This window comes from Notamacropus eugenii, chromosome 1 (genome assembly GCF_028372415.1).
Source record: "Notamacropus eugenii isolate mMacEug1 chromosome 1, mMacEug1.pri_v2, whole genome shotgun sequence".
NCBI classification, from domain to species: Eukaryota; Metazoa; Chordata; class Mammalia; order Diprotodontia; family Macropodidae; genus Notamacropus; species Notamacropus eugenii.
In genome coordinates this window covers 659,911,925-659,924,443 of record NC_092872.1, presented here as the reverse complement: position 1 = coordinate 659,924,443, position 12,519 = coordinate 659,911,925, and the positions used below count along the sequence as shown (strand labels likewise).

Genomic DNA, 12,519 nt, shown 5'->3' with positions numbered 1-12,519 from the left:
CTGATCTGGGTCTCAGTTTTGAGTGACAGTCCTGGGGTGAGGAGGAGCACTGGCAGTGGAGCTGGTGGAAGCTCTGGAGAGGGAATCCTACCCATAGATCCTGAACAGAAAAGAGTGCTTGTGGTTGCTCCCAGATCAGATTGCAGGCCAGGAGAGGAGTAAACTCCTCTCCCTTGATTGTGTTACCTTCAAGGAACTGAGAACCTATAGGTCCCTAGAGTGTACCCTCCACTTGACAAAGGACTCAAAAGTCAAGTAAATGGGTGAGAAAATGCCAAAGGGAAAAAAAATAAGACTATATAAGGTTACTTTCTTGGTGAAAAGATAATTTCTTCCATCCTTTCAGATGAGGAAGAACAAGGTATACCATCAGAGAAAGACATCAAAATCAAGGCTTATATATCTAAAACCTCCAAAAATATGGTTTTTAGGCCATGGAAGAGCTCAAAAAAGGATTCTGAAAATCAAGTAAGAGAGGTGGAGGAAAAATCGGGAAGAGAAATGAGAGCAATGCAAGAAAGTCATGAAAAGTGAGTCAACAGCTTGCTAAAGGAGACCCAAAAAAATGCTGAAGAAAACAATACCTTTAAAAATAGGCTAACTCAATTGGCAAATGAGGTCCAAAATGCCAATAAGGAGAAGAATGCTTTAAAAAGCAGAATTAGCCAAATGGAAAAGGAAGTTCAAAAGCTCACTGAAGAAAATAGTTCTTTGAAAATGAGAATGTAGCAGATGGAAGCTAATGATTTTATGATAAACCAAGAAATTATAAAACAAAATCAAAAGAATGAAAAAATGGAAGATAATGTGAAATATCTCATTGGAAAAACAAATAACCTGGAAAATAAGTCCAGGAGAGATAATTTAAAAATTATTGGTCTACCTGAAAACCATGATCAAAAAAAGAGCCTAGACATCTTCCAAGAAATTAACATGGAAAACTGCCTTGATATTCTAGAACCAGAGGGTAAAATGGAAATGGAAAGAATTCATTGATCACCTCCAGAAATAAATCCCAAAAGGAAAACTCCTAGGAATATTGTAGCCAAGTTCCAGAGTTCTCAAGTGAAGGAGAAAATATTACAAGCAGCCAGAAAGAAACAATTCAAGTATTGTGGAAATACAATCAGGATGACATGGGATTTAGCAGCTTCTGCACTAAGGGATCGAAGGGCTTAGAGTATGATATTCCAAAGGTTAAAGGAGATAACGTTAAAACCAAGAATCACCTGCCCAGCAAAACTGAGTATAATACTTAAGGGGAAAAAATAGAATTTCAATGAAAGAGAGGACTTCCAAGCATTCTTGTTGAAAAGACCAGAGCTGAATAGAAAATTTGACTTTCAAATACAAGAATCATGAGAAACATGAAAAGGTAAACAGGAAAGAGAAGTTATTAGTAACTCTTGAGAACTTTTTCAGAGACAGAGGGCACAGGGTGAGCTGAATATGAAGGGAGAATATCTAAAATAATTTACTGTTGAATGAAATGTCCTTAGAGTAAGAGAAGGGGAGAGGTAGAATGTAGCAAATCATCTCACATAAAAGAGGGAAGAAAGCTTTTACAAGGAGTGGAAGAGGGGGAAGATGAAATAATCGAGCCTTACTCTCATAGGATATCTTAAAGAGGGAATAAAATTGGATATGAGAATCTACTTTACCCTGCAGGAGGGCAAAGGGAAAGGGAGTAGGAGAGGGAATATAATAGAAGGGACAGCAAATTGAGGAAAAATCAGAAACAAACAATATTGTGGGAGGACAGATGGGGAGAGAATGGAATAAATGAAGGTAGGATAGAACAGGAGTAAATGTGGTTGGTTAGCCTTTTACAACATAACTACTATGGAAGTGCTTTGCATTGTTACACACGTATGGCCTATATTGAATTGCTTGTTTTCTCAATGAGGGTGGATAGAGAGAGAGGGAGGGAGAGAATATGGAACTCAAAGCTTTAAGAATGAATGTTAAAAATTGTTTTAGCATGCAAGTGGAAGTTAAGCTATACAGGCAATGGAGTATAGAAATCTATTTTGCTCTACAGGAAAATAGAGGGGAAGGGGGATGAAAGAAGGGTGAGTAATAGAAGGGAGGATAGACTGGAGGAAGGGGTGGATGGGGGTGCCTGCTGTCCTGGAGAGAGATGTGGAGAAAATTTTGAATTCACATTCTTGTGGAAGTGAATGTTAACGAAAAAAAAATTATATATATATATGTGTATGTATATACATGTGTATATATGTAAAGAAGTATGTATATATGTAAAGAAGTATGTATATATGTAAAGAAGTATGTGTGTGTGTGTATATATGTGTGTGTGTATAAAGGAGTAGGAAGCAGTTAAGAAAAAAAAAACTGTACCTCCTGGAACTTCATTTTATTGTGTGCTTCATTGTGTGTCCTTGACCAAAGCTCAGAAATCAGGATCGACCCTGTCTGGAGCAGACACAGATGAGAGACTCTGGTCTCCCTGTCTCCTTCCTTCTTCCTTCTCCCCTAGGGCTCCCCCTACCCCCTTCATAACCTGTTCTTGAACTTAAATTAATAAATGCCAACTTATGACCCTCAAAAAAATAAAGGAGGGAAAGCCTAGAGATGGAGTAGTCAAGTAAGTAGCTGTGGTAGGAACTCAAAGTGGTGGTTTGAGTAAGAATGGAGAGGAGAGGAATGAATCTTATATTTGCAAGGAAGAAATGACAGGACTTGGTGTCATATAGGATATAAGGATGAAGGAGGAGGAAAGGGCAAGAAAGTGTCTCCAAGCTTATTAGTCTGAGGGACTGAAAGAATTATGCAGTTGAAAAGGGATTTGCATTGCTCAATGAAACTATGACCTAAAGCCTTTGTGTGAATCACAGCAAAATGTGGTAAGTTCTCAAAAGAGATGGGAGTACCAGATATTTGCCTCTTGAGGAAGCTGTATGAGAGCAAGAAGCAATAAAACTGAACAACTATTGGTTTAATATTGGAAAAGCAGTATGACAAATATGTATATTTATTGTCACATTTTTATTTTTTCTTATTTTTCTTTTTTTTAATGTTCTACAATCACTACCATAAAACTTAGATTTTTACCTCCCCCACACCTACCCCCCCACCCTTCTCCCTCCTCAAGACGGCATACAATTCTATATGGGATCTACATATACTTTCCTATTGAATACATTTTCACCATCGTCATGCCATGTAGATGAACTAAAATAAATGGAAGAAATCATATAACGAATCAAAACATAATACACACACACACACACACACACACACACATATGATCTGCTACATTCTGTGAATGAATTCCATAGTTCTTTCTCTGAGTGTGGAAGGCATTTTGCCTTAGAAAACCATTGGGAATTTTTCTTTTAAGTTCTTGCATTAATACACAGTTCCAAGTCTACCAGAAAAACTCACACACTGTGGTTATTGCTGTGCACAAAGTTCTCCTGGTTCTGTTCCTTTCGCTCAGCATCAGATCATATAAGTCCTTCCAGGCCTCCCTGAAGTCTTCTTGTTCATCATTTCTTATGGCACAATAGTACTCCTTTACATTCATATACCATAATTTATTCAGCCATTCCCCACTTGATGGGCATCCCTTTGATTTCCAGTTTTTGGCAACAACAAAGAGTGCTGCTATAAATATTTTTGTACATGTGGGACCCTTTCCCATTTTTATGATCTCTTGGGGATATAGTCCTAGTAGCGATATTGCTGGGTCAAAGGGTATGAACATTTTTGTAGCCCTTTGGGCATAGTTCCAAATTGCTCTCCAGAATGGTTGGATGCGCTCGCAGCTCCACCAACAATGGATTAGTGTTCCAACTTTCCCACATCCTCTCCAGCATTTATCATTTTCTTGTTCTGTCATGTTTGCCAATCTTATAGGTGTGATGTGGTACCTCAGAGTTGTTTTGATTTGCATCTCTCTAACCAATAGTGATTTAGAGCATTTTTTCATATGATTATAGATAGCTTTAATTTCTTCCTCTGAAAATTGCCTGTTCATATCCTTTGACCATTTATCAATTGGGGAATGACTTGTATGATTATACATTTGGATCAGTTCTCTATATATTCTAGAAATGAGACCTTTATCCCCAACATTAGCTGTAAAAATTCTTTCCCAATTTACTACATCCCTCCGAATTTTGGTTGCATTGGGTTTGGTTGTGCAAGAACTTTTCAGTTTAATGTAATCAAAATTATCCATCTTGCATTTCATAATGCTTTCTATCTCTTCTTTAGTAAAAAATTCTTCCCTTCTCCATAAATCTGATAAATACACTATTTCTTGCTCCTCCAGTTTGTCCATGGTATCAATCTTTATACCTAGATTGTGTACCCATTTGGACTTTATTCTTGTGTATGGTGTCAGGCATGGGTCTATGCCTAGTTTCCGCCACACTGTTATGCAGTTTTCCCAGCAATTTTTGTCGAACAGTGAGTTCTTATCCCAGAAGCTAGGGTCCTTGAGTTTGTTAAACAGGAGGTTGCTATATTCCTTGCCTACTGTGTCTTGAGTACCAAGTATATTCCACTTGTCTACCCTTCTGTTTCTTAGCCAATACCAAGTGGTTTTGATAATTGCTGCTTTATAGTACAATTTGAGATCTGGTAGCGCTAGGCCACCTTCCCTAGCATTTCTTTTCATTAGTCCCTTTGATATTCTGAACCTTTTGTTCTTTCAGATGAATTTTGATATAATTTTATCAAGCTCTAGAAAATAATTATCTGATAGTTTAATTGGTATGGCACTAAATAAGTAAATTAATTTAGGTAGACATTATTTATTTAACTTATTTGCAGAGTACATCATGAGAAATGCCAGACTGGACAAATCAAAGGCCAGAATTCAGATTACTGGGAGAAGTACCAACAATTTCAGATATACAGATGATACCACTCTGATGGAAGAAAGTGAATAAGAATTAAGAAACCTCTTGATGAAGGTGGAAAAAGAGAGTGTAAAAGCTGGCTTGAAGCTTAACATCAAAAAAAAGCAAAGATCTTTGTAACTGGGCCAATCACTTCCTGACAAGTAGAAGAAGAAGAAATGGAAGCAGTGTCAGATTTTGTATTCTTGGGCTTAAAAACCATTGCAGATGTCTCCAGCCATGAAGTTACAAGATGCTTGCTCCTTGGAAGGAAAGCCACAGGAAATCTGGAGAGCATAATAAAAAGCAGAGACATCCCTTTACTGACAAAGGTCTATATAGTCAAAGCTATGGCTTTTTCAGTACCAATTTGTGACTGTGAGAGTTTGCACATGTGGAGTTTGAAGTCTTGATAAGGAATCCAAGAAGTTGATCAGCTAATAAAAGAAAAAGGGAGATTAATTTTTTAAAAAATCAGTGAATAATTCAAAAATTATTTCTAATGATAGCTCACATTTATATAGTGCCTTGAGATTTCCAAAAGAATCTACACATAACTCATTTGAAAAGCAATCTTTTAATAGCTGTGCTTTACAGATGTGGCAAAGAGGCTCAGAAAGCTTTTCCTGATTTGTTCATTCACATGGAGGGAAAACGTTCAAAGGCTTATGTAAGGGAGCTCAGGTCTTCCAGTCCAGACTTCTCATTTTATGGATGTGGCTAAGTGACTTGCCAGAGAATTATGTCTCATTAATAGCATCAGAGATGGGATTTGAACCCAGAGCTTCCACCTTCAGTGCCAGTGTTCTTTCTATTTTGCCCTGTGTCAGAGGCAGAATTCAAGTCTTCCTGCCTGTTTTAAATGTTTCATTTTTGCCTTAAAGTAATATTTAAAATTAAACTGGAAACTGACTGTAATACTGCATATCAAGAGCAAAATATGGTATGGTGAGTCTGTTATTGGAGTATGCAGAGTACCTCTTTAATAAGGTAGTCATACCCAGGAACAATCTCAAGTAGAATTATAAAAATCTCTGTTAATATTACTAATGATCACCCATTTGCCGTTTGTCAGACAATATCTTCTGCACCACATTTGCTTAAAATGATGACTGTTTTTAGACATTTTCAGGCATGTCTAACTCTTCATGACCTTTTTTTGGGGTTTTCTTGACAAAGATAATAGAGTGGTTTGCTATTTCCTTTTCCAGCTCATTTTACGATAAGGAAATTGAATCAAACAGGGGTAAAGTCACTTTACCCTGATAGTAAATATCTGAGGCTATATTTTGACTTCAGGTCTGGCACTCTTTTCACTGCACCTCCTAGCTGTCTCCAATGATGATAATAGCTGATAATTATCTTAAAGTTTCCAAAGTACTTAACATAGGTTTTCTCCTTGGATCCTCACAACAGCCTAGTCAGGTAGATACTATAGAGCTATTCCTATTTTACTGATGAAGTAAATGAGGTACAGAGAGAGCAAAATGACTAGACCATGGTTAATAAATTTGTTACTCTCAGAGTCACTCAGATCTTCCTGACTTCAAGTATAGCTCCCTTCTCACTGTCACATAATTTAAAGGTTGGTATTTCATGTATATTTTATGTATACATTTCATGTATAGTATTTCGTGTATACACATGTGCATATGTGTGCATATACTATATACATGTATATGCAGTACACATATTTAAGTATATGTAGAGTTTTCTATATTATATTATTGAATATTAGCTCCTTGAAGGCCAGGACTTATTTTTGGAAAAAAAGTGGATTCTAATGGATCTCACCCAAGAACAACATTTAGGATTACTTTTACCATACCAGTGGAACTGATCATTACCTAGAAATAAGCTCACTCAGGCTCTTGTGTTAATGCCTGAGAATACCAAACTAATGAAAAGAGGAAAAGCACAAAGAGCAAAAAGATTTTTGTCTTTGTATCTTCAGTGCCTAGCACAGTTGCTGGCCTATGAAGGGTTGTTGATTGATTGATATTGCAATAATAGTGTCAACTAAATTAGTTAAAAAACTTTCCTTTTAATAGACTATCAGAAGACGGAAGGAAGTGCAAGTAATTATTTGGAATATTGTGTTGATTTTTTTTCCCCTTGGCAACCAATAAGAATTCTCTTTCCAAAGGCTGAATAACATTGAGTTGTCTTGTGTTGGTGGGTAGAAGGAAAAGGAAATGTGGGTATCATTTTACTAACTATAATCATACTTTTAAAGTAGGCTTACCCAAAAACAATGCAATAACTAACTTCCCCAAACCCAACAACTACTTTGGTTGTAATATGATAATGTAATTTTGACTTCTCTTTTTTAGCACAAAAGAAATACATTTTTTGGCCCAAAGGATTTTTCATTTCTTCAGTGTCCCTGGTAATGGGCATCTGCTCTTCCTTGCTGTAATGATTACAGAGGCACATTGACATTTGAAATAATGGCTCTACCATGTGGCTCTGTCATCACTTTTCCCTCTTTCCACTTCTTTGACATTGTCAGGCATTAACACTAGAACCTGAGTGAGCTTATTTCTGGGTAATGATCAGCCCACCAGTGTGGCAAAAGTAATCCTAAGTGTTTTCTTTGGGAAAGTCTACTGGTACCAACTTTTTTTTCCCCCAAATAAAATATCTATGTGAAATACAGAACCTCATTAGACAATGGATTGTCTATGTAAATACTATAGATTGAAGAAACTAACAAAAAAACCTTTAGAATATAAAAATGATTACAAAATCAATCTGGTGTTAATTATACCTGCATAGATTTGGTTTTGAAAATCAGGTTTTTGTTTTTTTCCCATTTTTCCCAGGAAAACTATTCTCGATGATGATATAGGCATTAGTAACATCACTTTTCTGACCTCCATGCAGGAGTAAAGTCACCCAGATTCACAGCCTTGAATTCATTGTCATTTTCACTCTCCTTCACCCACCATATCTAGTCAGTTGCCAAGTGGAGCAGATTCTTTCTCCATGACATCCCTTGCATTCGTCCTCTTTACTCACATGAAAACTACCCTCCTAGTTCAGGCCCTTATCAGGTCGTAAGTGGATTCCAAATTTCTTATCCCTTATTCCTCTGACTCATTTTCTGTTCAGCTGCTAAAATAATCTTAGAGCACAAGTCTGGCCATATTACTCTCTTGATGAATAATCTTATGTAATTCCATGTTATCTATAAAATAAAATAAAAACTTGGTTTGACTTTGAAAGCAATTTCCAGTCTGATTCTTTTCACTTTAAAAAACTCTTACTCCCATTTACACGTTACATTTTGGCCAAACTGACCTACTTGCTATTGCACATTACTTGTTATTATAGATTGCCTCCCATCACTGGCATGCACATTCTTTTAATATGCTTTCCCTTTTCACCTAATGATCATCTCTTTAGTTGTCTGTTTGCGTGTTGTATCTCCCCAGGACAGTAAAAGCTCCTTGAGGACAGGGACTGCATTTTGTTTTATCTTTGGTTATCTTCCACACTTAGCACCTGGTGTGTGCTTAAAAATGCTCATTGTATTGGATTAAACAAGTGCTCTCATATTTTGAGTTCTGAAAGGTGGGAATATGACACACTTCTAGATAGGTGACAAAATTAATTTAAAAAAACATTTTTAATTTGAAATTAACACCAAATAAAATGGGCAAATCCATTTACATAGGAAGACAGAGAGGATTGCGGGTGAAATGACAACTCTATTATATGTATATCTTGCTTTCCTTTTTATGTGTGTAATAAATTCAACCGGAATCATTCAAAGCTGTTCTATCTGTGATTCTGTCAGACCCTTATTCTCCATATTTTTTTTAGAATTCTTAATTATTCTCTCTCTCTTTATTCTATTCCTATAATCCTTTAGCCTCATCTTTCCACCGGGAAAAGAAAAAAGAATAAAACCTTTATAACAAATCAATCAGTCAACATTTATTAAATGCCCAATATGTGCTGGGCATAGTCAAGCAAAGTGAATTTTCAAACTGACAGTGTCTGATTCTTCAGCCTCTTGAGTCTCTGCTGTCTTTGTTAAGAGGTAGGTCATGTAGCACGTTTTATCGTCAGTCCTCTGGGGCCATGGTTGTTCAGAGTTAGGAAGTTTTTCCAGAGTGGTTTTCCTATTTGTTGTTTTTGCACACATTGTATTCCTGATTTTGCTTACTTTCTCTGCATCAGTTCATAAAGTCCATTTCTTAAAGTGTTGTATAAATGCTAACTATTTTTATTTCTTAGAAGTTGTTTTATTATTTCTTATGAAATAACATTCCATTATATTTCTATTCTGTGATTTATATAGCAGTTCCCTTAGTATTTGGGCACTCCTTTTGTTACCATTTCTTTGTCACAAATAAATATGTGTACAGGCTGTCCCAAAAGTTTTAGTATGGTTCTAGGCTTTAACAGCTTAAAATAGCGCTAATAGCTTAGAACTGCACTAAGACTTTTGGGACACTCTCTACATGAGTCCTTTCCCTCTTTTGTTGATCTTTTTTGGGGTACAGACCTATTAGGCATATTGCTGAGTCAAAGGGTTTGCTCATTTTGGTCACTGAAGGCATAGTTCCAAATTGCTTTCCAGAATAGTGTATCACCAAGGCAATATTCACAGCACTGATGGCAACTCTGAGTATGCCGGTATAGTTTTGAATCGCAAAATATAACAGACTCTCCTTATAAAAGGCAGAAGAAAAACATTTATTCAGACACGAGAAAGCCAAATCCTACCACCAGAAAACTGAAAATATCATACCAACAAAGTAATACTCATTGTCCCCTTGGGGGACACCTCCATTCCCAAGCCTTCTCCCCCCTGCTGGGGCCTTCCCACAAACAATCACTCACAATCCTACCTTTCTGCTTGCCTGCTTCCTTTCTCTCCCTCAGTTCTAACTGCTCTCACTTCCTCCCAATTCTGTTCCACATTCCTGTTCCACCCCTTCAGCAAGCTCCTCCTACAACATATGACTTAGGCTTCCATGTGATTTAAGCAGGTCACATGAACCTATTAAAGGATGGGAAAGATCTCCAAATTAAGGAAAAATGCATTAACAATACAAATGGCTGGCCCTATTCACAGTTCCATAGACAATGCATTGATGTATCTGTTTTCCCGCAGCCCCTTCACCACTTGTAATTTTCCCTTTTTTTGCTTCCCTTGCCAATCTCAAAGATATGGGAGGAAACCTGAGAATTGCTTCTATTTGTATTATTCTAATTATTAGTTATTTGGAGCACTTCCTATATGTACTGTCCCAAGTATTTTATACATTCAGTAGTTAATTTGAATACAATTTCTCTATCTCATACTAGATTTTGTCGATAATATGAAATGCTGATAATTTACATTTGTTTTATATTCTGTAACTTTGCTGAATTTATTTCCAGCTAATTTTTATTTGAGTCTTTGGGGTTCTTTAGATAGACTGTTATGTTATTTTTAAAAAAGCAGTAATTTTATTTCTTCCTTGCTTACATTTATTCTCTCATTTTCTTTTTGTTGTGTTATTGTTATAGCATGCATTTTTAGCACTGTGTTAAGATCTAGCACTGATGATTACAGGCATCTTTGCTTTACACTTAATATTGTTGAAAAGGTTTCTAACTTTTTCTAGTTATATATGATGTTTGTTCATAGCTTTAGATAAATACTATTTACTGTGTTAAGGAAAAGTCCTGTTATACTTTCAAATATTTTTAAAAATAGAAACGTGTTGTATTTTGCTTTTTCAGTGTCTATTGATATAATTATGTGATTTTTAATTATTTTGGTCATTAATATAATCTATTATGTCTATATGTTTGTTCATAGCTTTAGATAAATACTATTTACTGTGTTAAGGAAAAGTCCTGTTATACTTTCAAATATTTTTAAAAATAGAAACGTGTTGTATTTTGCTTTTTCAGTGTCTATTGATATAATTATGTGATTTTTAATTATTTTGGTCATTAATATAATCTATTATGTCTATAGGTTTTTAAAAAAAATATTGAACTAAACCAGTATTTTTGGTATAAATCCAACATAGTCACACTAGATAATCTTTTTAAATATGTTATAGCCAAATTCAATATTTTATTAATTTTTTTGGTCAATATTTGTTAGGATATTGTTTTGTAATTTTTTTCTCCACAAGCCAGCAAATTCTTATTGAGCATTATTTTGTGCCATACATTGTGCTTAGCACTAGGAATAGAAATGCAACAAAAACTAGAGAGTCCTTTCCCTCAAGGAGCTGACATTGCAATGGGGGAACGATGCACTAAACAGGATGGGGAGTAAGGTCTGCACACAGGAGTAGATACAGGAATAGAGCGAACATAGTTGCTCTAGGCAAAGGAACCTTCAGAATGAGGGTTCTGGGAGGAACTCTTCAATAGGAGCAGTGGATCACCAAGTTGGAAGGAATCTTCCAGAATGAGAAGACTGAATGGAAGGGAGAGATTTTTGTTTTGTCTTTCCCTGTTTTAGCTATCAAGACTATTTGCATCAAAGAAAGAGATCGTTTTTCAATTTTTGCAAACTCTTTATGCAATATTGGAATTGTTATTTGGATGTTTAGTAGAATTCACTTGAAAAGTCCATCTGGCCTCAGATTTTTTTCTTTGGGAGTTTATTTTTGTCTTGTCTAGTTGTTTAATCCTGGATTAATTAAATAATTGATTTCTTCATTTAATCTAAATGTTTTATATTTTTTAGTATGCATTTTATTGGCATTATTGATTTTGTTGACATTTAATTGGGTAAAAATAGTTTCTGATAAGTGTCTATTTCCTCTTCAATTGCTCTGAATACACATTTTTTTGATACCATTTTAAGTCAGATTAGCTAACTGTTAGCTTAAAGAAATTTTAGATCCTAGGCTTTTTAATTTTGTTTTTGCTTTTAATTTTGTTCATATCTTTTTTGGTTTTTAGAATTTCTACTTTGGTATTCAGTTAAGGAGCTTTCATTTGTTGCTTTTTTAATGTTTTAGTTGTATGCTTGGTTCATTATCTGTTCTATCTTTTATTAAGAAAGCATTTGGAGATACAAATTTTCCCCTTAGGACTGCTTTCACTGTCTCCTATAAATTATGGCTTGTTGTTTTATTATTATAATTTTCTTTGCTAAAGTTTTCTATAGTTTCTGTGTTTTGTTCTTTGACTCTTCATTTCTTTAGGATTAAGTTATTTAGACCAGCTAATTTTTAATTTTTTCTTCAAAGGCTCTTTAGTGAAGATATCTTTTTATTGCATTTTGGTCAGTGAAAATGTAGTTACCATTTCTACTTTTTTGCATTTGTAAAGTTTTATATCCAAATATATAATCAGTTTTTGTAAAAGTACCATGTATAGCTGAAAAAATATAAACTTCTTTCTGTTCCCATTCCTAATTGACAGAGAATGACTTTTTAAAATTTTTCTAAAGTTCTATTCAGGCACTTTACGTCTTTCTTGTTTAACTTTGTTAGATTTGTCTAAGTCTGAGAGGTCCTTTGTCTTAATTTTTTATTATTCATTATCTATGCTGTCTTTAAGAGTAATGTCATTTCCCTGCTCATTTCTTTTCTTTATCATGCCCATGTTTATTGTAGCCCTGTCTGAAATCATGATTTATACTCATGTTTTTGAGTTTACCTGAAGTATATTAAATCCAGTG

General features: G+C 35.2%; 1 protein-coding gene across 5 annotated transcripts in view; it reads left to right on the top strand.

Annotated features, from left to right (window-relative positions):
- Positions 1-8,874, top strand: part of GTF2A1L (general transcription factor IIA subunit 1 like) — a 55,003-nt gene extending 46,129 nt beyond the window's left edge. Inside the window, exon 8 of one of the 5 annotated variants that reach the window (XM_072635645.1) lies at positions 8,746-8,874. In XM_072635645.1, coding sequence (XP_072491746.1) covers positions 8,746-8,791 — 46 coding nt within the window. In that variant the 3' untranslated portion in view covers positions 8,792-8,874. Of the gene's footprint in view, positions 1-4,800; positions 5,043-8,745 lie in introns of those variants that run through there. The other 4 variants (XM_072635640.1, XM_072635639.1, XM_072635644.1 and 1 more) reach the window with 4 other exon arrangements.
- Positions 8,875-12,519: the final 3,645 nt, after the last annotated feature.